The 23,631-nt window shown below is 40.6% G+C and overlaps 3 protein-coding genes across 10 annotated transcripts in view; all 3 read left to right on the top strand.

The window, feature by feature from the left end:
* The window catches only part of mtr (5-methyltetrahydrofolate-homocysteine methyltransferase), an 80,728-nt gene that overhangs the window by 46,204 nt on the left and 10,893 nt on the right, over positions 1–23,631 (top strand). For 5 of the 6 annotated variants that reach the window (XR_013289238.1, XM_077551075.1, XM_077551072.1 and 2 more), the window contains exons 18-29: positions 6,252–6,392; positions 6,480–6,569; positions 7,174–7,326; positions 7,833–7,940; positions 8,594–8,694; positions 11,574–11,641; positions 11,975–12,095; positions 12,782–12,863; positions 13,558–13,656; positions 14,565–14,640; positions 22,558–22,713; positions 23,351–23,550. Coding sequence is in view for 5 of the 6 variants with exons in the window: in XM_077551075.1 (XP_077407201.1) it covers positions 6,252–6,392; positions 6,480–6,569; positions 7,174–7,326; positions 7,833–7,940; positions 8,594–8,694; positions 11,574–11,641; positions 11,975–12,095; positions 12,782–12,863; positions 13,558–13,656; positions 14,565–14,640; positions 22,558–22,713; positions 23,351–23,550 (1,395 nt within the window). In the remaining variant the exon portion in view is untranslated. The remainder of the gene's footprint in view (positions 1–6,251; positions 6,393–6,479; positions 6,570–7,173; positions 7,327–7,832; positions 7,941–8,593; positions 8,695–11,573; positions 11,642–11,974; positions 12,096–12,781; positions 12,864–13,557; positions 13,657–14,564; positions 14,641–22,557; positions 22,714–23,350; positions 23,551–23,631) is intronic. The other variant, XM_077551074.1, reaches the window with a different exon arrangement.
* LOC144038518 (uncharacterized) lies at positions 4,703–6,250 on the top strand. Of its 3 annotated transcripts, none has more exons than XM_077551078.1 (3): positions 4,703–5,190; positions 5,254–5,689; positions 5,911–6,250. In XM_077551078.1, the coding sequence occupies exons 1-2, from the start codon at positions 4,718–4,720 to the stop codon at positions 5,687–5,689; spliced, it is 909 nt and encodes a 302-aa protein (XP_077407204.1). In that variant the 5' UTR covers positions 4,703–4,717; the 3' UTR covers positions 5,911–6,250. The 3 variants fall into 3 exon arrangements, with proteins under 3 accessions (XP_077407204.1, XP_077407205.1, XP_077407203.1); XM_077551079.1 differs by having other exon boundaries at positions 5,254–5,622; positions 5,911–6,249; XM_077551077.1 differs by having other exon boundaries at positions 5,254–5,651; positions 5,911–6,246.
* Positions 17,460–19,265, top strand: LOC144038759 (general transcription factor II-I repeat domain-containing protein 2A-like). The gene has a single exon (XM_077551481.1). The coding sequence runs from the start codon at positions 17,460–17,462 to the stop codon at positions 19,263–19,265; it is 1,806 nt and encodes a 601-aa protein (XP_077407607.1).

Genomic DNA, 23,631 nt, shown 5'->3' on the forward strand with positions numbered 1-23,631 from the left:
CTAAACCGGTCACCACCGGTGGGATGCTGACCTCCAGGAGGCGGACCTGTACTACCCAGAGCGGCAAAGATACAGTCCGGAACCCCAGCTAGCCCACTGATGGTATCCGGAGAGAAAGCCCAGGAAGGAAGTCCGAGAACCACCCTCACCCCATCCCGTGTCTCCGGAACTTCGCTTAAGAGATGAGCTTAGGGACATACACCGAGAGAAGGGCGTGTTACAGCAGTCACAGCGAGATATGCATACCGATGCAGCTGCACTTGTTGAAGTTCAGGCTGAATTGAGGAGGCTGACTAGCAAAGTCATCAGCCTTCAGCAAGCTATGCCACACTTTGTCAGCCGTCATGACCCTCATCCGGTACACAGTCAAGATGAAGAGGACTGGCCGGATCCCCCGCCGTGGCCTAACACAGCAGACTGTGACGACCAGCCAGCTCCAACGATGACTGACCGATTAAAAGAGCTGACTTCACAGTTACAGCAGATGAAGAGCCAGGTATCCAGCCGCCACAAAGCTTCTTGCTATACCACGCCACAGCACCACAAGTGGGGTCAGCGCTCCCAGACTCCACAGTATTCCAGTACCAGTCTCCACCCACTGGAGCTACACCTTATGCTGCTGCTTGTGTACCTCAGCAGCTTCCAAACTACCACCAGCCTGCATATGCCCAGCATCTACCTCCTAGATTCCCTACCTACGCAGCAACCAGTCCTCCTCAACAGTCAGGGCACCTACCAGTCTCCCCACAGCAAGCACGAGAATGTCGAGACAAAGCTGGCAGACTCCAGCTTCACAGCACCATGATTCAGCAGTCAAGACTGAACAGACCTACAGGGGGCCACGCCCAACAATACCAGACTTCAGCAGCCGCGATCCCTATGAGTTCGCCCGTTTGAAGATAGCGCTGGAGAACCTCCTGCCAGTGGAAGGAAACGAACCCTTCAAATATCAAATCCTGGTGGACCATTTGAAGTTCGAAGAGGCAAAGTTGATTGCAGATTCCTATCTCCACTCACTTACTCCCTACAGTGACACCATGTATGCTCTCCACGAGAAATTTGAGATAGCCCTCAAGAAAATAGCCAGTGTCCTTGACACACCTGATGTTCATCGTGGTGACACCGCAGCCTTCGAGCGGTTCGCCCTCCATGTGCAGTTGTTGGTTGGTCTTCTCAGGACATTGGGCACTGATGGTGACACCGAACTTCGCTGTGGGTCTCATGTGGCGAGACTTCTAAGCAAACTTCCACCAGAGCAAAGAGCAGACTTTCGTCGATGCACCTTCCAGTAGACAGGCACCATTCCTACTCTGCTCGATCTGGCCCAGTGGCTCAAATATGAACCATGGTATCGAGACATCGATGGGCCAACACCACCCAAAGTGGTGAAAGAGAAGCAAGCCTACAAGTCCGAGAGTTGCCAGGGATCTTGTACTGTTACTGTTCTCCATGGTGCAGAGAGCTATGAGAACCCCAGTCCATCTGCAAGGGACTTGAAGAGGAAAAAGGGGAGAGCCAAGCCCTACTGCCCTTTCTGCGACAACGAGGAGCACTTTCTCAGCCAATGTGACCAAAGTCACAAAGCTGAGCAAAGACGAGCTCACGGACTGGATTAAGACCCACAAGAGGTGTTGGCGCTGTGCGAGGCCCCACCTAGCATCTCAGTGTGACCTGAAGAAACCCTGCAGCTTGTGTCAAGGTATACATCTACAGGTCCTTCATGAAGTTAACGACAGACAACAGAGACCTTCTACTAGGGAGGACATTCGCCAAGTGAGCCCCACTACTGGGGTCCTGTACGTCGACCGCCCACCAGGGGGCAACAGGGTCTTACTGAAGGTCGTCCAAGTTCTTCTTCGTCACGGCAATCGTTCAATAACCACCTATACCATCCTTGACGATGGGTCTGAAAGGACGATGCTCCTCTCAGCAGCTGCCCGAGAGCTCGGTCTACGTGGTAGACGGGAGGACCTCCCCCTTCGGACAATCCGCCAAGACGTTCAGACTTTCCGTGGCTCTACAGTGTCCTTCCATATCTCTCCTGCTGCTGACCCAAAGACCAGCTACCAAGTCTCCAAGACATTCACTGCAGCACGCCTTGGTCTGGCTGACCAGTCCTACCCAATAGACCGACTCCAACAGAGGTACCCGCAACTGGTTGGGTTACCAATCAAGCCCTTGCAGAACATCAGACCGCTGGTGCTTATTGGGTCCGACTACCCGCAACTGATTACCGCCATCGAGCCAGTCAGACTGGGCACTCCAGGTGGACCCGCAGCCATCCATACCAGATTAGGTTGGGCACTCCAGGGTCCAGCGAAGTTCGTTCAGAACTCTTTACGTCCACAGCAGTGTCTGGTGACATCAGTTTCCCTAGTCGATTCAGAGCTGTTCAGGAATGTAGAAAGACTTTGGCAACTCGACACTCTTCCCTACAGAAGTGAGAAGGTCGTTACCAGGCCAAAACAAGATCAAGCAGCCGTGGCTCTCCTCGAAGAGAAGACCATCCGCGTAGACGGAGTCCTTCGCTATGCACAAAGGAGACAGGCCTATCCTCTAGGCCCGAAAGAAGCAGTCATTCCAAGTCTGCAGAGCACAGAACGAAGGTTGGCTAAAGACCCAGAGCGTGCTACAGCCTACAGCACAGAAATCCAGAAGCTGGTGGATGCAGGCTCTGTCTCCAAGCTAAGCCCAGAAGAAGTCAACCACGAGGAAGAACAGAGGTACATCCCTCACCACATGGTAAGCCATCGTGGCAAAAACAGAATCGTCTTCAATTGCTCTTATCAGTACAGAGGCCAGAGCCTGAACGACTCACTGTTGCCCGGACCCACACTTGGAGCATCGCTTCTCGGAGTGCTGCTACGCTTCCGGGAACACGCCGTCACCCTTAATGCAGATATTAAGGGAATGTTCCACCAAGTCCGCCTCCTCTCTGCAGACCGTCCCCTCCTTCGGTTCATCTGGCGTGACTTGACCAAAGATGACCCTCCAGAAGTGTACGAGTGGCAGGTCCTACCGTTTGGCACCACTTGTAGCCCGTGCTGCGCCACGTTCGCCCTGCAACGTCATGTAGCCGAGCATAGCCAGCCAGGAGATGACATGAGGTTCTCCATCGAGAGGTGTTTTTACGTGGACAACCTACTGCAGAGCCTCCCTACGCCTGAGGAAGTCAGACATCTGGTCGACAGACTCCGGGAGCTCCTAGCTGCTGGCGGTTTCGACCTACGCCAGTGGGCAAGTAATGAGCCAAGTGTCGTCGAACACCTACCCAAAGAGGCCAGATCCGACCGTTTCGATGGCTCACCCAAGACAGAGTTGATGCCTCTTGAATCCATGCTCGGACTCAGCTGGCACTGTCAAACTGACACCATAGGCTACAAGCACAGACCCATTGAGTATGGTACCCCAACGATGCGGAACCTCTATCGGGTCCTAGCCAGTCAGTACGACCCCTTAGGATTCCTCATCCCATACACGACTCGGGCCAAGATGCTGGTCCGACGCCTTTGGGAGAAACACAGAAACTGGGAAGATCCTCTCCTTCCCCAGGACCTCCTGCAAGCGTGGAACAACTGGGAGGATGAGCTACAGTTCCTGTCACAAGTAACCCTACCAAGAGCATACCTACCTACCGAAGTAGACGAGTCAAGCGTCACCCACGAAGTTCACGTGTTCTCGGACGCTTCTGAGCAAGCATACAGCTCAGTGGCATACCTGAGAACAAGCGACAGGCAAGGTCAAGTCCACCTGTCCTTCCTTCTTGCCCGCTCAAGAGTTGCACCAAAGCGTCTCCTCTCCATGCCCAGATTGGAGCTGTGTGGAGCCGTCACTGGAACCTAGCTGGCTAAGCTCATAGAGAAGGAGCTTACGCTGAAGATTGCCCAGACCGTCCTGTGGACAGATTCCACCACGGTTCTGACGTGGCTGCAGTCAGAGTCCTGCCGCTTTAAGATCTTTGTTGGCACCGGAGTGGCGGAGATACAGGAACTCACCAGCCCTGAGTCCTGCCGCTATAAAGTCTCAGCAAGGAATCCTGCCGACGATATAACAAGAGGCAAGAGACTGCCGGACCTTGTAAAGCCCAACAGGTGGAGCCAAGGCCCTCCATTCCTCCTTCAACCCCCGGAAGATTGGCCAGCCAGGCCTAGTGTCAGTCAGGAGGACGATACCTCCGAGCTGAGGAAGTCTGCTTTCTGTGGTGTCACTACAGTCGCAGTCAGTGGAGCAGATGCGAATCAGTATGACACCTGGAAGGACTTGCTACACGCTACAGTGCAGGAGCTGCACGGGGCGGCAGATCAGAGCAGCAGTCATACTGCTGAAGATTACCGTGAGGCAGAGATCCTCATCCTCAAGCGATCCCAGCATGAGAGCTTCCCAGATGAGCTGAGGCTCTTGAAGGCCGGCAAGCCAGTCCCATCCAGCAACAGACTTCTTGCCTTGGCTCCTGAGTTGGACAAAGAGGAGCTCATTCGTGTTGGAGGTAGACTCCGTCATGCTGAAGATTTCGAGCAGACAGCAGTGCACCCTATCGTGTTGGATCCTGGCCACCCCTCCACCAGACTCCTCATTCAAGACTTCGACAGTCGTCTGCATCATCCAGGGCCAGAGAGAGCGTTCATACTTGATACTGCGTGGCCGTGAAGCAGTACGCCGTTACTAGCACACCTACACAAAATGTCGACGCTGGAAGGCAAAACCTGCTGTCCCCAAGATGGCGGACCTTCCACCCGCTCGACTGCGCCCCTTTAAACCAGCCTTCTTCTCCACCGGAATGGACTGCTCTGGGCCCTTCCAAGTCAAGGTGGGAAGGCGTACGGAGAAGAGGTGGGGTATCATATTCAAGTGTCTCACCACCAGAGGCGTACATCTTGATCTCCTGAACACGATCGACGCCGACTCGTTCCTCATGGCACTCAGACGGTTCATTGCCCGCAGAGGGACACCAGCCGAGCTGTATTCGGACCAGGGAACCAACTTCCGAGGAGGAGAAAGGGGACTGCGCGAGGCATTCGCTGCCCTTTCCCCAGACCTACAGCTACAGCTCGGCAAGCAGAAGATTAGCTTCCACTTCAACCCCCCTGCAGCGCCACACTTTGGAGGAGTGTGGGAAAGGGAAATACGTTCCGTGAAGGTCGCCTTGTACACCACAGTAGGAGCCCAGTCAGTCCCGGAGGAGGTATTAAGGTAGGTTCTGCTCAAAGTAGAAGGGATCCTCAATTCAAAACCGCTAGGATGCGTCTCGTCCAGCCTCAACGACCCAGACCCTGTGACACCCAATGTCCTGCTGATGGGGCGGCCGGATGGATCCTTACCCCAGATCGTGTATCCAGAGACCGACCTGCTGAGCCGTCGTCACTGGAGACACTCTCAAATTCTGGCAAACCACTTCTGGTCCAGCTTCCTGCGGAATTATCTGCCAAGCCTCCAGACCCGCCAGAAGTGGCACGCGATGAAAACTGACCTCATCAAGGGCACCGTCGTGATGTTGGACCCCCAGCTTCCACGAGCTATGTGGCCTGTGGGTCACGTCACCAAGGGCCATCCCAGCGCTGATGGACACGTCCGCTCCGCAGATGTGCAGATTAACGATCGCACCTACACCAGACCAGTGGCCAGGTTGGTCGCTCTGCCAGCTCTTCCTATGGGTGAGGAGGACGTCGCTACTACGAAGACCAGCTTTTGAGTAATTAGCTCATGTTTAGTATGTTGTACAACTTTTGTGTGTGTTTATAGCCATTTATGTGCACAGCTAACATAGTGCTTGTTCATGTAAAATTAGTAATGTTATAGCCCAGTTATTTAGCCAATCAATGTGTGCTGTTAAGTAATGCAATACTGTATTTGTGTTTATTAGGACTCAAGTATTTACACTCATACGCTGTATTGTTTTTCTGTTTATTGCAGAACCACACATTGAACCATGCATGCATTCACACACACATAGATGATCAGACCATGCATACACAGGACTTCAGGATTACAAGCATCCATAGTTAGCCACAGTGCCCGCATCATAGCAGCCCATACCTGTATGCCTGTAGACTTAAGTGCAACTACTGCAACCGCCTCTTGCTGATGTTCCTGGATTAAAGCTGCCAATCCACATCTTCGCTCCAGTGTTCCTTTGTGTTCTGACCGACTCCCCGAGGGCGAAAAGAGATACTCTATTTGAATCAAACCTATACAGTCCAAACCTAGCCTCTCCAACACTGGTGGTATGTGATCTTGTGTGGTCTTTTTCTCAGGATGGTATGGACATGGGAATAGTGAATGCTGGGAATCTGCCTGTATACGATGATATTGATAAAGAACTGTTGCTACTATGTGAAAACCTGATCTGGAACAAAGACGTTGACGCTACAGAGAAACTTCTGGCCTATGCACAAGTATTTACACAGAAAAATGATGAAACATGATCATTATTTTTGCTTTGATTATGCATCATATTGTGCCATTGTTACTCATGTTGACAGAACAACGTCAAGGGAGGGAAAAAAGTTGTTCAGACAGACAAGTGGAGAGAAAAAAGTGTGGAAGAGAGGCTGGCGTATGCCCTCATCAAGGTATGGCTTTTGTCTGTTTCTTGACCATCAGTTTAATCATCCAACCTTTGATTTCCCCAGTATGCCATAATGATGTGACGTCATTGTTAGGGAGGAAAATAAGGAGAGGTCACCGTGAGATGAGGCACTCGAACAGGCTCGCCTCATTTTCACAAAATATTATTTCTACCTCCTCTCGCAGCACTCCTCTGTGTATATATATATATATGTGATCATGATGGGAAAAATATGAGCCCCGACGTTGAATTTATAAAAGTCCGTGACACTGATATGCTGGACCGTACGTATTTACTTCCGCAAACACAGCGTTGTGAGTGACGTTGTATCTTCTTCTGCGCATGCGGGTCACTTTGTGGACGCATTACTTCCACACAGCAGACAGACTGAGGTCGCAATTAATAGGTAATGTGAACACTTTGTAAAAAAAAAAAAAAAAAATCGGATTTCACCCAAAAATCGGAATTTGAGCATTAAGACCTGCAGTCTGAACGTAGCCTAAGAGACACATATGTACTGTCAATGAGTAAAATAAATATATGCAGATATTGTCATGATTTCTTCTACTTTTCTTCTGTAACACTTGGTCCTGTTTTGCTGATGCCAGGGAATAGAAACACACGTGGTACAGGATGTAGAAGAATGTCGGACAAATGCGTATCTATACACCCGCCCCCTTCACATAATTGAAGGTCCTTTAATGAATGGAATGAAGGTGGTTGGAGATCTGTTTGGTGCTGGCAAGATGTTCCTGCCACAGGTAGGGTAGCTCGTGTTACGTTTGCGCTCCTTTTGTGCAGACAAAGAATTAAACATAACATTTCAAATATGGTCCCTTTAAGAATTACGATACGATACGATATACGATACGATATACTTTTATTTTCTCCGTGGGGAACTTTTTCCTGGACTCCGTCCAGCTGCAGTTTACAGTAAGGAAAAAACAACAGAATAGAAAGATAAAATCAAAATTAAATAAAAAGTGCAGCAGTAGTTTACAGTAAGAAAAACAACAGAATAGAGAGAGATAATTAAAATAAATAAGAAGTGCAGCAATAAGTAGAAGTCTTCACAGAAGTATACATGTGTAGAGAAGTACATACATGAGGACTGTACACACCCATATACACACACACTCATATATATATATATTGCACCACTTAGTTAATGTCGGTTATTAAGCAGTTTATTGCTCACTGTTTGTGAACCAACATGATTATTCTTACTCTCTTCATTAACTTTGTTTTAACGAATAAACCTTTGCAGGTCATTAAGTCTGCTCGTGTTATGAAGAAGGCAGTGGGCCATCTCATCCCTTTCATGGAGAAAGAGAGAAAGGAGATGATGTCTTTGTCTGGGTCAACTGAAGACATGGTTAGTATCAACATAATATATTTTTTTATTAAAATAAATAAAATTGTTTGTGTTCCACAAATACAGTGGATACAATGGTTCTTAGGCAAGGCAAGGCAGCTTTATTTATGTAGCACATTTCATACACAAGTCAACTCAATGTTCCTCACACAGCATTAAAACACAACAGAAAACATTAAAACATTTAAGAGTAAATTAAAGAAGTACGAGTAGTTTTCTAAATAAAGAAAATAATTATTTAGAAATGCTTAGAAGACATTAGTAAAAAGTATAGGAGATAAAGCAAAGTTTTGAACCTGGATTCTGGATTTGAAAGCTTTTACACTCGTGACTGATTTCTAACTGCTTCTGTTGTAAGCTTATTCAATTTGTGTGCAGCATAACAGCTAAATGCAGCTTCACCATGTTCGAATTCAACTTTGAACTCTGAGTTCCACTCATTGACCCAAGTCTGCAGATCTCAGAACCCTACTGGGTTTATATTCAATCACATTTTTTAAAATTCAGGATCCAAAGTGATTTATAGACCAGTAGCAGAATTTTGAAATCTAGTCTACAGCTGCCTGGGAGCCTTTAGAACTGGATTAATATATTCTGATCAGTTTGTTTTGGTTATAGCTGTCCATCCTTCATTTTACCGCCTTTGTTAACAGAATCCTTATCAAGGCACTGTTATTCTGGCTACAGTGAAGGGTGATGTCCATGATATTGGCAAGAACATTGTAGGTGTGGTCCTGGGTTGCAACAACTTCAGGTAAAACTCTTTTTAAGTTTTCTCCCTAATATGACAAATACAACCTTCACACTAATTCAACACTTTGACAGGGTTGACCGTGTCTCACCCCATCCTGGCAGCCACCACGTTGTTATCATCATTATTGTTATCATTCTCATTATTATTATTACACTTCCGGTGGTGAGTTAGTGCTTGTTCGACATGTGTTTTGCTTTTTGGACACTTTTGTGCGCTCTGGATACTGATTAGGGGTTATAGACTTTTAAGTTATCTGTTGACACTGGTTTATGTACTGAAAGACCGCAGCAACTCAAACATGTTGAAATCAAATTGTTAACCTTGAATTTGATAAATCAAACTTCAAAGCAATTCCATTGGAACTCCTTCATACAAAGACTGATTTAAAATAGGTTTTTCGTCTGTTTTCTCAATAGATAATCCAAACAGGCAGGCAGTCTCTCCAGTGGTATATGCTCCTTGAGGGATCCTAATTTATGCTATAGTAGCTAGCTGGTGGCTAGGCTTACAGATGAGGCTGCAACAGCATTGCCGTCTAACAGCATTGGTACCAAGAAGGCTCTGACAGCCAAGGAGGGAGATATTATAGAGGGACGAGACAAAGTGCAATTTCTGCAGATATTGCATGGGAATGCTGAACGCTGAGTGCTAATAGCTGAATGCTAAGATTTGAATTCATGCGGATTGCGGAATGCTTATGATATTAATTGAAAGATGAATTATGTGAACATTATAAATGATTAATTGTAGTGTGAATGATAAAGCAAAAAAAGAAAAGTTCAACTGCATTCACTCTAAGGAGCTCCAAACAGGAATTGAACCCAGAATCTTCCTTCCACATGCCAGTCATGCTTTAACCACCGCACTATTGTGAATATTGAAGTATCTTTGCCATTGTATGTAATTGTATTGAGTAATAGAGTGTAATACAAAGCTGAAAATATGGATTAATAAAGAAAAAAAAACTTAATCTCAAATATTTATAAAATCGATGTTAAGTTATTGGACAATGACTATTTCAGAAATTGAATTTTTTTTTTTTAAAAAGTGGTCCAAGTGGGAATCGAACCCTGATCTTCCATGCAATGCTGTTCATCATTCCCACAATTTTGCATATATTATTGTATCTAGTCGACTATTCGTATGTTGATACTGTACGTACGTATTGTGTTGTCAGTCGAGAGTGATCTGTTCAAAAGAAAAGTGACTGAATGGATCACTTAAAGTGATTTGTTCTTTTCTCAATTCAGTTCAGCTCAGCTGTGCGGTGTCAGCTGAAAGTGGAAACAGAAATAGTCTGTCTTTGCGAACGATTAATGAGCAGCCAGTGTCAGGCAGGGGAGGGACTTGACTGACCGTACTTCCAGGGCTATTAGCCGTTCACTTGATTCATTTGCGTCTTGCGAGGGTGTATGATTCGTTGAACGAATCTTTTGAATAATTCTTTTAAATGAAGTGATTCTAATGATTCAGTACACTTCAGATCTGTCATGCCCATCAGTAGTACAGTACAGTACTGTATGCACTGCATGTACTGTATTGTCCTTTATTTTTTACACAGTCATATTGGAGGGTCTTTTAGCATAAACTGCCTTGTTAATGTCATACCATAGCTTCTCAGATTAAAGTCCAGACTTTGATTTGGTTACACCAAGCCCTTATTTATTTATTAGCCATTCCGACTTGCTAGAATTGTTCAAATTGTTAGGGTGCTGTGCTTAGTTTTTCCTCACTTGCTAAGGCACATTTCTTGAAACCCGCCATTGTTTTCTCCAAACTGAGACACAAACATTTTCTAACTGCTATACTTCATTGAAAACCAACCTATTGCCTCAAAATAGACCAAGTCAGTCAAAATGAAAAAATACTTCTGAACAGTCATAACACACATCAGAGAATAAATAAAACAATGATCAATTCAACTTTTAATATTTTTTTTATTGTTTTACGGTACAAATGCATATCCATATTTCATCTGAAATACGTATTTGTTCTCTGTCTTATACCTCCTCTTTCTCTTCTGCCTCCTTGACCACCTTATAGTCTTTCTTAAGGTCCTACCAAAAGGGTGACTAATTGAAAAAGTGTGTTCAGGACTCTGAGCAGTTGTTCCAGGCAACAGGGCTTGTTTTTTTTTTTAATTTATTTAAAAGAATAAAAATAAGGGGCAGGGCACAAAGGGCGGCAGGATCTGCCTGCAGGATACATTTGCACATAGACCAGCTTGGATTTTTGAAATTTTTTTTCCTACTCTTTTTTTCCCTTTCACACATATTACAGCAGCCTTTAACATAGAATTGACTAGATCATGACATCCTTTTAATAAACAAAATCACTTTGTATTTAACTCATTTGCTGCCAAACCTAGATTTTTTTTTGTACATTAAGAACACATATAAAATTTGCAATTAATCGCGAGTTAACTATTGAAGTCATGCGATTAATTACAATAAAAAAAATTAATCGCCTGACACGATTAAAAAAAAGAAAAGAAAAGATTTAGGAGCGTCAGGCGAATATTTTTTAAAATTGTAATTAATCGCATGACTTTACTAGTTAACTCACGATTAATCACAAATTTTATATCTGTTCTAAATGTACAATAAAAAAAATCTAGGTTTTCATACTCTTAACAAAAGTGGGAAAAAAACGTTAAACTAATGGAAATGGTTCAAAGGAATTTTTGACATCTATAGCCATCAATGGCAGTGAATTAGTTAATTAGGTTGTCTTTATGAGCTATGAAAATTTACTTTGCACCATGCTGAAACGTGACATATGGTTATTATTACCCTGTGAACAGCCATCAAATTCCTGTGAGTCTATAAATAATTTAACATAATTTGGATTAAATCATTTATATGCTATTTGTATTTCAGGGTGGTTGACTTAGGTGTGATGGTTCCTTGTGATAAGATTCTCAGAGAGGCCATCCAACAAAAAGCAGGTACAATCACCAAATAAATACATTTCACTTCATGTTGAGAATCTATTCCCATCTTTCTTTTGAGGTCTCCGTCTGTCATATACAAGAAAATAATTAGTGTAGATGTAATTTTGAGTTTTGTTGTTTTTTAACTTGTCCTGTTTGGCAGCCTAGTCATGTATTTTGGTGGATATCTATGCCTTTTCATGCCAAAACAATTTTGCTCTGAGTTTGTTATACTCCCTCAGTTGCACTTTGCATTAAAAAATAATTAACTATAAAAAGCTTTGAGGTTTGAGAAGTGTACTTTCAAGTGAACTTTCAAAAAGTAATCTTACATTTGAATTTGTGCAGATATTATTGGTTTGTCCGGTCTGATCACCCCTTCTCTTGATGAGATGATCTATGTGGCTAAAGAGATGGAGAGACTGGGAATGGCAACACCATTGCTGATTGGCGGAGCTACCACATCAAAGTAATACAATCACTCTGCAGTAGGCATGTAACAATAGCGGCAATATCGTGATATTAAATATATCGTGATATTAAAAGTGCCACAATATCTTCGCTGTCATGCATGTCACAATATTAAAAGCAGCACATCCACTAAATATGTGTAGTTATATTCCATTTTTGCAGTTCTAGCACCCTCTGGCGGTTAGTTTAATAGTGCAATTTAATTTTAATTAGGAATGTTTAGGCCACTAAATCAGTCATATCAGCAAATATTTTTCAACAATGCCATCAAAACTCCCCAAAACAAAACATTAGTTTTGGCCCGCTTCAGCTAAACACAACTTGTGAACTACATAGACCATGATGCTTCGCGCCGCTGAGCCAATAAGAGCTCATGACAACGACATTGCCAGGCCTACTTCTCTTTCGTCAAACACAATATTGTGCTTTTTTTCCCTCAATATGAGCTGTTGTTAAATTAAATTAAATTAATTCATTTATTTATAATATCGTGAGTTTTTACACATTATTGTGAGCTTTTTTTGTATCGCCAACCTCCCCTCAATATTATGATAATTCTCGTACCGTGAGGTGCATATTGTGATATTTATCGTAGCGTGATTTTTGGATATTGTTACATCCCTGCTGCGCAGTGTCTTCTCTTTCATTGGCCACGTTTGTATTAGTTTGTTTCTCGTTTGATAGGACTCACACAGCAGTGAAGATTGCCCCGCGGTACACCTCTCCTGTTATCCATGTTCTGGATGCCTCCCGTAGTGTGGTGGTGGTAAGGATGTCTACTGTAGCACAAACAAAGCCAATGGATATTTTTCTCAGATATATAAAATATATAAAGGTGTGTGACTGAGGCAATTCACACCAGCATGATCATTCCATGTCTGCCAGTACACTGTAAAAAATATACTTGAAAAAAACCTAGTAAAGTTTTTTTCACTCAAAAATTCTGCGTAAATTTTACAAGGAGAGTTTTGAGTACATTTTACCAGTTTATTTAACAAATAAAAAAAAGGCTACTTAAGGGTTGAGGAACATACCCACAACCTTCAGGCTGGGGGACAGCCACTCTACCACATTACCCTTGCCTGCTGTGTGTTAGTATATTCCTGGTGTCAGGTGGAATCCTTGTACCTCCAAGAGCATTTTTGGTCACATTTTGGACACAGCAGCAATGCAGAATAATGGCAAACAAGAGTGGCATAGCATAGGTAGAGTGTCTCCTAAGCTGAAGTTCATGAGTTTGTTCCTCAATGCTTGAGTAACTTGTTAAAATAAACTGGTAAAATGTACTCAATACTATCCTTGCAAAATTTGCTTAGAATTTGCTAGTTTTTTTCCAGGTAACTAACACTCCCCATTTTTTACAGTGTATGAAGACAATTTTTTGTGTTGACCACACATTTTTATTAAAACATTTTTGGGTAATGCGAAGTAACAGATAATTTTTCTTCATTGTGTGCCAGTGTTCTCAGCTTTTGGATGATAGGTCGAAAGAAGACTACTTTGAAGACATAAAAGAGGAATATGAAGAGATAAGACAGGAGCATTATGACTCTATGAGGGTATGGCAAAGCGTGCCGGTACACTTACATGATTTTTCCTATAATTGTAGTCATTTTCCATTTCACATTACATATTAACTCATTCAAACCCAAAAACGTACAAATGCGTTTTTTTAATACTTTGTCCTGCACTCCCCAAAACGTATTTATAGGGTTTTTAATCTTTTTTTTTTTTTTTATGCTAGTGTATACAGAAGGCTTTGATGCAGCTTCTGACATGAAAAGGACTCTTAAAGCAATGGTAGTTATTACAAAAAACAGCCAGTAGGTGGCAGCAGAGTATAAGAGATCAGCCATGGCCATCTTGCAACAAGCTCATTCAAACCCAAAAGCGTACAAATACGTTTTTTTTTAATACCTTTGTCCTGCACTCCCCAAAACGTATTTATACGTTTTTTTAAATCTTTTTTTTATTTTAATGCTAGCGCATACAGAAGGCTTTGATACAGCTTCTGACATGAAAAGGACTCTTAAAGCAATGGTAGTTATTTCAAAAAAACGGCCAGTAGGTGGCAGCACAGTATAAGAGATCAGCCATGGCCATCTTGCAATAAACTCTTTTTCCCAGTGTTTTCAACAGGTTTGTGAATAATGAACACATTTAGCTATTTTCTAATTCTAATTGCTGCAAAACAGAAACAGATACAAATATACTTTATTTTCCTGATGAAAGAAGAGACTAAATGTTCTTTTGTTAGATCCCATGTTTTTATAGCAATAGAACACAATATTCTGTGGATCTTGCAAAATCAGTCAAAATCCAGTAAAAAACCCGAGAGCGAAGGGGGTTGCTTCAGTGAAAATAGCTAGGAGTGAATGAGTTAATACTGCATTTTGCACTGTACTTTGTCTTTAGATAATGGAACTGGCTTGCCTCTCGCAATGTCCATTTTTCTTTTTCTTTTCAGGATCGTCGTTATCTGTCTCTGTCCCAGGCTCAAGAAAAAGCACTACATATTGACTGGCTATCGGCACCTAAGCCGGGTAAACTGTCTTGTGTTTTTCTATTTATACATTATCTGTCATAGCATTCAGTAATTCGGCACATTTTTTCATGAAAAAAAGGAGTGTGGCTGCATATATAGCCTCACCTGAAACTAATACAGTGGTGCCTTGAGATTAGTGCTGTCAAAGTTAAAGCGCTAACTAAATTGATTAATCACCAAAAAAATATTGCATTAATCATGTAATAACACAGACTAATCACACTATTAATTTTGACCCCAGATGATCCTTTAGATTGACAACAAATGGTTATGTTAAAGTTAGCATAAGTTATTTTATGTTACTTTCTTTTATTTATTTATTTTTGTTTATTTAAATGTTAAACAAACTACCAAAAAAGGATTGAGATTTGCACACTTGGATATTTGTAGTTTAAGAAATAAGATTGACGAAATAAGTACTATTCTGCATGAAAATTATATACATATAATGACTATTTCTGATACACACTTGGATAACACAATAGCAGATTCAGAAGTATCAATACAAATGTACAATATATATAGACTGGTCAGAAATAGATTTGGAAGTGGTATTGCTTTTTTTCTGAAAAATAATATTCTAGCAAAAATCGGGAGAGATTTGTGTGTTGATGGTATTGAGACCTTATGGCTTCAAATTCACATTCCACATCACAACCCCTTATTGATGGGTTGTTGTTATAGGCCACCTTCAAATTTTGAGTAATTAAACAACATATGCAACATGATACAGAACGCAACAGATAAAAATCAGGAAATATACAGTGCTGCTCAAAAGTTTGTGAACCCTGTAGGCATGGTCAGATTTTTTGGTATAAAATATTAAAATAACCTTATTAAATGTTTAGTCATACCCAAATCTACAATCCTGACATTGAAAATAATGGACCTGAACAAAAATAATGATAATATTGTATTTCATTATTGAGCAAAAGTTGTTGATTTAAGAAAAACTCAGATTTAATGGGTGCAAAAGTATGTGCACCTCTCACTTAATCGGACATTGCACCTCCTTTTGCAATGAGAACTTCATCCAAACACTTTCATTAGCGATTTATCAGTTTTCACATCTACTTTGGGGGAAATTTTGCTACTCTTCTTTGCAAAATGCACCCAATTGAGAGAGGTTGGATGGGTGTCTAGCATAAACTGCCCGCTTCAGGTACCGTCCAAAATTATTTTAGTTAACTAAAACTAACAAAAAAACTAAAACTAAAATTTAAAAAAAACTATTTTGTTAACGAAATAAAATAAAAACTAAAATGCTTAAAAAAAAAAACTAAAACTAACAAACTACATTTTATGTTTACAAAACTAACTAAAACTAACTATAATTATAGCAAAAATGTCCTTTGCCTTAGTCTTTGGTAATAAATTTAATTCATGAGCCTTTGGGGATGATTTTAAATGTGATTTTAGATAGATTGATTTTGATATTAACCGGAATAAGGACATTTGAAAGTGTGTCACACAAAAGTGACGTCATCTAGCAGCAGCCAATAGAAAAGCACCTTCAGACGACGTTGCTCCTTTGGTGCTTTTTAAATATTGCGCACAAGTAATACACATAAAAAATAAATAAATAAAACTAATACTGAAACTAACTAAAACTAAGCATTTATGAAAAAACAAATAAAAACTAACAGAACCACCTTGAAAACTCATTTAAACGAACTACATTTAAAAACCAAAACTCAAAACGAAATAAAAACTAACTAAAATGAAAAACTCCAAAACTATAAATAACCCTGGTCCCGCCACAGTATTTTGAAAGAATTTAAATCAGGATTTTGACTGGGCACATCCAGAACATGAATCTTTTTGTTCTCCAGCCATTCCTTGGTTGTATTGCTGGAATGCTTTGGATTATTGTCATGTTGCATGATCTATCTCCTATCAGGCTGTAACTTCACAAAGGTCGGCTTCAGGTTATGTTCCAGGATTTCACAATATTCCTCTGAATTCATGATTCCTTGGATTATGTGGAGTTGTTCATGTCCTGAGGATGAAAAACTAGCCCAGAATTTGACATTCTCACCCGCATGCTTCACTCTAGGGAGAAGGTTCTTTTGCTGGTATGCAGTGTTGACTTTTCACCAAACATGACTGTTTTATTTGTGACCAAACAGTTCAATTTTGGACTCATCTGTCCACAGAAAGGACTTCCAAAAAGCTTCAGATTTGTCCAAGTACTCGCTGGCAAAACTGAGATTGGCAGCTTTGATCTTTTTTGTGAGCAGAGGCTTCTACCTAGCAAAGCCTTCCATGAAAGCCTTGTCTATTGACTTTTCTTCTGATTGTTGAAGCATGCACATGTCTCCCAGATGCAGCAAAAAGGTCTGCAAATCCCTTTATGATGCACAGGTTGGCATTCACTTGGATTTTCATTTTCTTGTGGGTCTTACTGATATTTTTAGAAGGTCATCCACTTCTAGGCAGATTGTAGTAATTTTCAGTGTTCTCCAGTTGCAGATGATCTGCTTTACAATGGAATGATGAAGCTCTTTTTTTTTTTTAGATGACTTTATAGCTTTCCCCAGATGTGCTGTCACTACCCACTTTCTGAGGTCCCCTGAGATTTCTCTGATCCTACTTGACAGCTTGTTTTAAGCCAGACCTGGGCAAATTACGGCCCGCGGGCCACATCCGGCCCTTTGTATGTCCCTGTCCGGCCCGCGTGAGGCCAATCATAAACACCATAAATTAAACAAAAAAAATTGTAACTTTTATTTTGAAATTTTATTTTGAAAAATGTTACGTCACTACGTATGCACGTCGTAGACGTAGCACTTTTACTCGCGCCAGGTTACCCTCAAGATGTCGGAACACCCCAAGAAAAGAAAAGTTGATAACGAATTCCGTATTTTCAACAAGACATGGACTGCCAAATATTTCTTCACAGAAATTAAAGGTAAAGCAGTGTGCTTAGTCTGTGGTAAACAGGTTGCTGTGTTTAAAGAATATAATTTGAATCGCCACTACACGACCAAGCATGAAGATAAATACAGAAATCTGTCTGGTGAAGAGCGTGCAATGGAGTCTGATGCATTGCTTGCAAAACTACAAACCCAACAAGGATTTTTCACTAAACTTCACACTCCCAGAGAATCAGCCGTCAGGACAAGTTATGTCATTTCTCACAAAATCGCCAGAAAAAGTAAGGCGTTTTCCGACGGAGAGTTTATTAAGGAGTGTTTATTGGACTCTGCTGCGCTGATGTGCCCAGAGAAAAAGGGCGTGTTTGAGAACGTGTCACTCTCCCGACGCACTGTAACGAGGCGGATTGAGGACATCGCGGGAAACTTAGAGTTTCAGCTGAAGAACAGAGCGGCCGACTTTGACTTTTTTTCTCTGGCTTTGGATGAGAGCTGCAATGTACGTGACACCGCCCAGCTGCTCATCTTCTTACGTGGGATAACCGCAGACTTTCAAATCACGGAGGAGTTGGCAGCCATGCAGTCAATAAAAGGGACAACCACAGGTAATGACTTGTTCAGAGAGGTAAATGCATGTATGGCCATGTTAGGACTGAAATGGGACAAGCTTACAGGTGTGACAACAGATGGTTGTCCAAATCTGACCGGGAAAAATGTTGGACTTTTAAAGAGAATGCAGGATAAAGTGACAGAAATGAACCCTGATCAGAAATTGACATTTTTGCATTGTATCATACATCAGGAAGTGTTGTGTAAGACAGTGTTAAAAATGAAAAATGTCGTTGATGCTGTCACTAAAATAGTTAACTTCATCAGAGCGAGAGCTTTAAATCACAGACAGTTTGTTGCTTTGTTGGAGGAAAATGAGGCTGAACATGGTGACATAAGCTATCACTGCACTGTTAGGTGGCTCAGCCTTGGCAAGGTTCTGAAAATTGTCTGGGACCTGAGAGACCAGATTCAAGAGTTCTGTATTCAGAAAGGTCATGACGTCCCAGAACTTTCAGATAACGACTGGTTGGCAGACCTCGGATTCGCTGTGGATGTGACTGCACTAATGAACGAACTAAATGTCAAAATGCAGAGCAAGGGCCTTTTTGTGCATGAGATGTACAGTGCAGTGAAGGCTTTCATGAAAAAACTGCAGCTTCTCTCAAGCCAAGTGAAGGAAAACATTCTGACCCACTTGCCAACACTTAAGGAAGCCAAAAGATCAGGTGATCATCTCCAGAAGTACTCAACCATGTTAGAAGCATTGCATGCAGAGTTTTCAAGGCGATTTCAAGATTTCAAAACTCTTGAGAGTGAAATGCACATGGTTTCTTCTCCCTTCAACTGCAGTGTGGATGATGCACCAAGTGAAGTTCAGATGGAACTCATTGATCTGCAGTCTGACACACTTCTGACAGATCACTTCAAGTCAGTCTCACTGCTGGACTTTTACTCCGCCCTCAAAGAGGAGAACTTTCCACACCTGAGGAGGCATGCTCAGAGGATCCTAGTCCTCTTTGGATCTACCTATCATTGTGAACAGACATTCTCAGTTATGAAGTTCAACAAATCCAAACACAGATCCTCTATGACTGATGACCACCTCTCAGCTGTCCTTCGCATAGCCACTTCAGACATTCCGCCAGATTTCAATGCCCTTGTTCAAGCCCAGAACAGACTGGATTATTCTCACTGAAGAGGTAACATGAGGTGGAAAACATTACAAGTTATTGTTTGTGGAGATTAACAAATTAAAAATAAATTGCACTGGTTCAATAATTGTTTTTCTTATTTAACCAATACACCACAATTTCACATAACCTAATATAAATATTTACAGAGTGCTTTATTCTTCTGATTATCAGTACCAGCTATTCAAAATATTTAATTTGAGCATTTTACAATGAAAGAAAGTTGGTGGCCCTCTGACACAATTCAGGTTTCTCATGCGGCCCCCGATAAAAATTAATTGCCCACCCCTGTTTTAATCAGGGTTCGATTACTTTTGCATCTACATGAATTGACCCAAAAATATTTTTAATTAAGTTTTGACTACACAATTGATTAAAAAAAGAACAATGCATTCAATTGATACACCTACACCTGTTATTTCATATAAAATGTAATGGTTCAGATTGAACAACAAAATCAGGTTGAAACAATTGGAAAGTCCAAATTGCTTAAGAGGTTCACAAACTTTTGAGCAGCACTGTATTTTAATGGAGATATGAATATCGACTGGTTCTCTGACAGTTGTAATTTGAAGAAGAAATTGAGAGATGCAACCACTGTATGTAATCAAATCAAAATGTGCCAACAAGAATTAACTTCAATGGTAATGGAACATTTTCATCCACCTGTATAGATCATTTATTTACATATGACAAATGTTCAAAACCAGTGTCTGTGCCAGTTGGATTGAGTGGTCACAATATTATTGCAATAACAATCAAAGCAAAAGTTCCCAAATTCGGAACTAAATTCATATTTAAAATAATTTATGAAACATTTTCTGAAACGGACTTCATGAATGATGTACAAAAAGTAAATTGGCACGATATTCTGGATTATATGCATGCACAGCCTGCCTTAGTTGCTTTTATGACATTATTTTCTGAGATCTGTGATAAACATGCTCCAATTAAAAAGTTGTCCATTTGATCAGTTAGGACCCCCTTGATAGATAATGAATTGAGATGCAGTATGAAACGGAGAGATTTGCTGGAAAAAAAACTTTTGTATCAAATAATGCAGGGGATTGGCTAGCTTTTAGGTAATGGAGGAACAAAGTCAATAAAATAAATGGACAAAAGAAAAAAAAAAGATCAATCCTAAATCATAGATTGCAAAAATAATAGTAAAAAATTATGGAAAACACTTGGATAAAGTAAATAAAACACCTGGGTTTCTGGAAATTGATAGTGAATATACTACTAAACCGATTGAAATGGCAAACAATTTTAATAATTATTTCATTAGCAAAGTAAATAACATAAGAATGCATATGACGACTGGGCCCAGTAATCTTTCAGATTATATCATTAAAAAGAAATGATGGTGGATAAGGATTGTTGCTTTAAATTCAAAATGGTTAATATGGATGACCTTGAAAAACTGATTTTATGATTAAAATGTGATAAAGCCTGTGGTATGATAATTTAGATGGAATATTATTGCTGCCAGAACTGTGGTGGAGCCAATTTTTCATATATTTACATTATGCTTTCATGAATGTGTGTTTCCGCAGTTATGGAAGACAGCAAAGGTAATTCCTCTACTTAAAAACAATAGAGAGCAGTTTTCAGGACCTAACAGTAGACCAATAAGTATTCTACCCGTTTTGAGTAAAATTTTCGAGGGAATATTATTTAAGCAGATTCAGCAGTATTTCGAAAATAACAGAATTAATTCTGATTTCCAACATGCTTATAAGGCAGGATTTTCAACATGTACTGCTCTGACATCTCTCACTGATAACTGGTTAAATATATTGATAAGAAATTAATAGTAGGCACTGTACTGTTAGATTTTAGTGCAGCTTTTGATATATATGCTTATAGTTTTAATTATACAGTGGTAAACCTTATAGAAAGTTATTTGGCAAACAGAAAACAATGTGTATTGTTTAATGGCACACTGTCAAACATTGTCACACTTGAAACTGGTATTCCACAAGGTAGGGGCCTCTCCTTTATTCCATCTTTGCTAATGATATGTCATTCATACTAACAAAAAATGCAGGTGTAATGATGTATGTAGATGATACCACCATGTATGTCGCTGCAGAAAATATTGGCACTGTAAATGGCTTGCTTCAAGATGAACTGGTGCAAGTTTCTAATTTGGGTCAATGAGTCAATTTTATATATAAAATAAGTTAAAAGTTCATGTTTTGAAGACAAAGTGTATTGTTTTTGGTATTAAACATGCCATAAGACTGAATCCTAGGCTATGTCTGTCTATGAATGGGGCTGTCTTAGAACAGGTGAGAAAATCCAAACTGTTGGGAGTTACTGTTGATGAAACTTTATCTTGGTCTTCTCATATCGATGACATTGTGTCTAAAATGAGCAGAAATATCTCAAATATTAGGAGGAGTACCTACTTGTTAAAATGAAACTATACTTAAATTGTTAAATAAATCTTTAGTCTTGTCTCATTTGGACTATTGCCCAACAGTTTGGTCTAGTGCATAGGTGTCAAACTACTGTCCTGGAAGGTCGCAGTCCTCCAAGTTTTGAATGTATCCGTTCTCCAACACAGCTGATATATGATCAGCTCATCAGCAAGCTCTGCAAAGGCCTGATAACAATCCTGCTAATTGGAATAAGCTTGTGTTGGAAGAGGAAAACCTCCAAAACCTGCAGGACTGCGGCCCTCGAGGACCGGAGTTTGACAGCTATGGTCTAGTGCATCAAGACAACATCTTACAAAGCTTCAAATTATTCAGAAGAGCGGCTCGTTTGGCCCTCAGTTGTTCAATTAGATGCAGTGTTGACAGCATGCATGTTAGACTGTCTTGGATGATGGTGGATGATAGACTGCCATGTCAACTTATTTTGTTTTTTAGAAATATCTACATTTCGGGGTGAAAGTTGTTTTCATAACTGCCATCAGTCACTTAAAGGCATAACTATGACACCAGACAGGCCCTGGGTAATCACTTCACCGTGCCTATTCCCAGAACTAATGCACTTAAAGAACAATTATGTATAGAGCAATTTCATACTGGAACCATCTTACCCCATACCTGCTTGTTTTGGTTAAAAGGTTAAGTTTTAAGAGTTAAAAAAAAAGCAATAATTGGAAAATAAATTATGAATGATGTTAGATAACTTTGTATATAAATGAATCATGTGATGAAATGTGAAAAATGGTAGAGTGTGATTCTACAATGTTAGGTGATACACTTGGGAATGTTTAGTTAAATGCAATGCTTCAAATGCAACTGATATTGAGGATAACAATTATTTTCATTTATCTTTCAGTGTGTCCTCAGTTTTTTGGCACCCGTGTGTTTGATCAGTACGACCTGACCAAACTGGTTGATTTCATTGATTGGAAGCCTTTTTTTGATGTCTGGCAGCTCAGGGGGAAATATCCTAATCGAGGTTACCCTAAGATCTTCAATGACAAGACAGTTGGTATGTATTCATAATTCGTTAGGTTATTCTCTTCCTGATGATTCTAACATGTATTTTTCAATATAGGATAGGGCTGCTTGATTATTGAAAAAATATTAATCAATCGAAATCACCATTATTCAAACGATCTTATATTTTTGGGTACAAAACAAGAAAATGTTTAAACATGTAAAAAATACTACGTTTTTTATTACATTTTTTAAGTTCCAAATAAAATTCTTTGAAACACTGATCATGAAAGTTCCTTTTGGACCAAACAAAATTGATAAAATTAGTTTTTAAAATAACAAAAAAGGTACAAATGTATAAATTCAAGCATGGTTTCATTGTAACAATCATTGAAACAAATATCGTGCATTTGAGTTACATTGCTGTACACTTACAAATTGCCGTAGAGCTGTTGTAACATTTAAATAATTTCAATTAATAATCTTTTTTTCTAATCGTAGAGTGGAATAATTGTAATTGTTCAATTACAATTTCAATTATTACACTCCACGATTACAAAATTGTAATTAATTTTCGATTAATTACACAGCCTTAATATAGGATATGTCAAACTATAAATTTTGTCAATTTCAACTTGTTTTATCTCATAAATAATTGGTCCTAACAAGCAAATAATCAACCCTTGCAGGATTGGAGGCACGTAAAGTTTTCGATGATGCCCAGCGGCTGCTTAACCAAATGATTGAAAACTCAAGTGTAACGGGGCGAGGGCTAGTTGGGTTCTGGCAGGCCCAGAGTACTGGTGATGACATCAATGTGTACAATCATGACGATACAGTGCACAGAGATTCCAAGCCAATCTCAGTATTGCACGGTTTACGGCAGCAGGTGAGAGAAAATATTCATATGGTCTTGTCAACATTAGGTCGACAAAAAGTGCTTTTGAAGATAGACAAACCTATATATTTA

The sequence above is a fragment of the Vanacampus margaritifer genome, chromosome 18, assembly GCF_051991255.1.
Source record: "Vanacampus margaritifer isolate UIUO_Vmar chromosome 18, RoL_Vmar_1.0, whole genome shotgun sequence".
Taxonomy (NCBI): Eukaryota; Metazoa; Chordata; class Actinopteri; order Syngnathiformes; family Syngnathidae; genus Vanacampus; species Vanacampus margaritifer.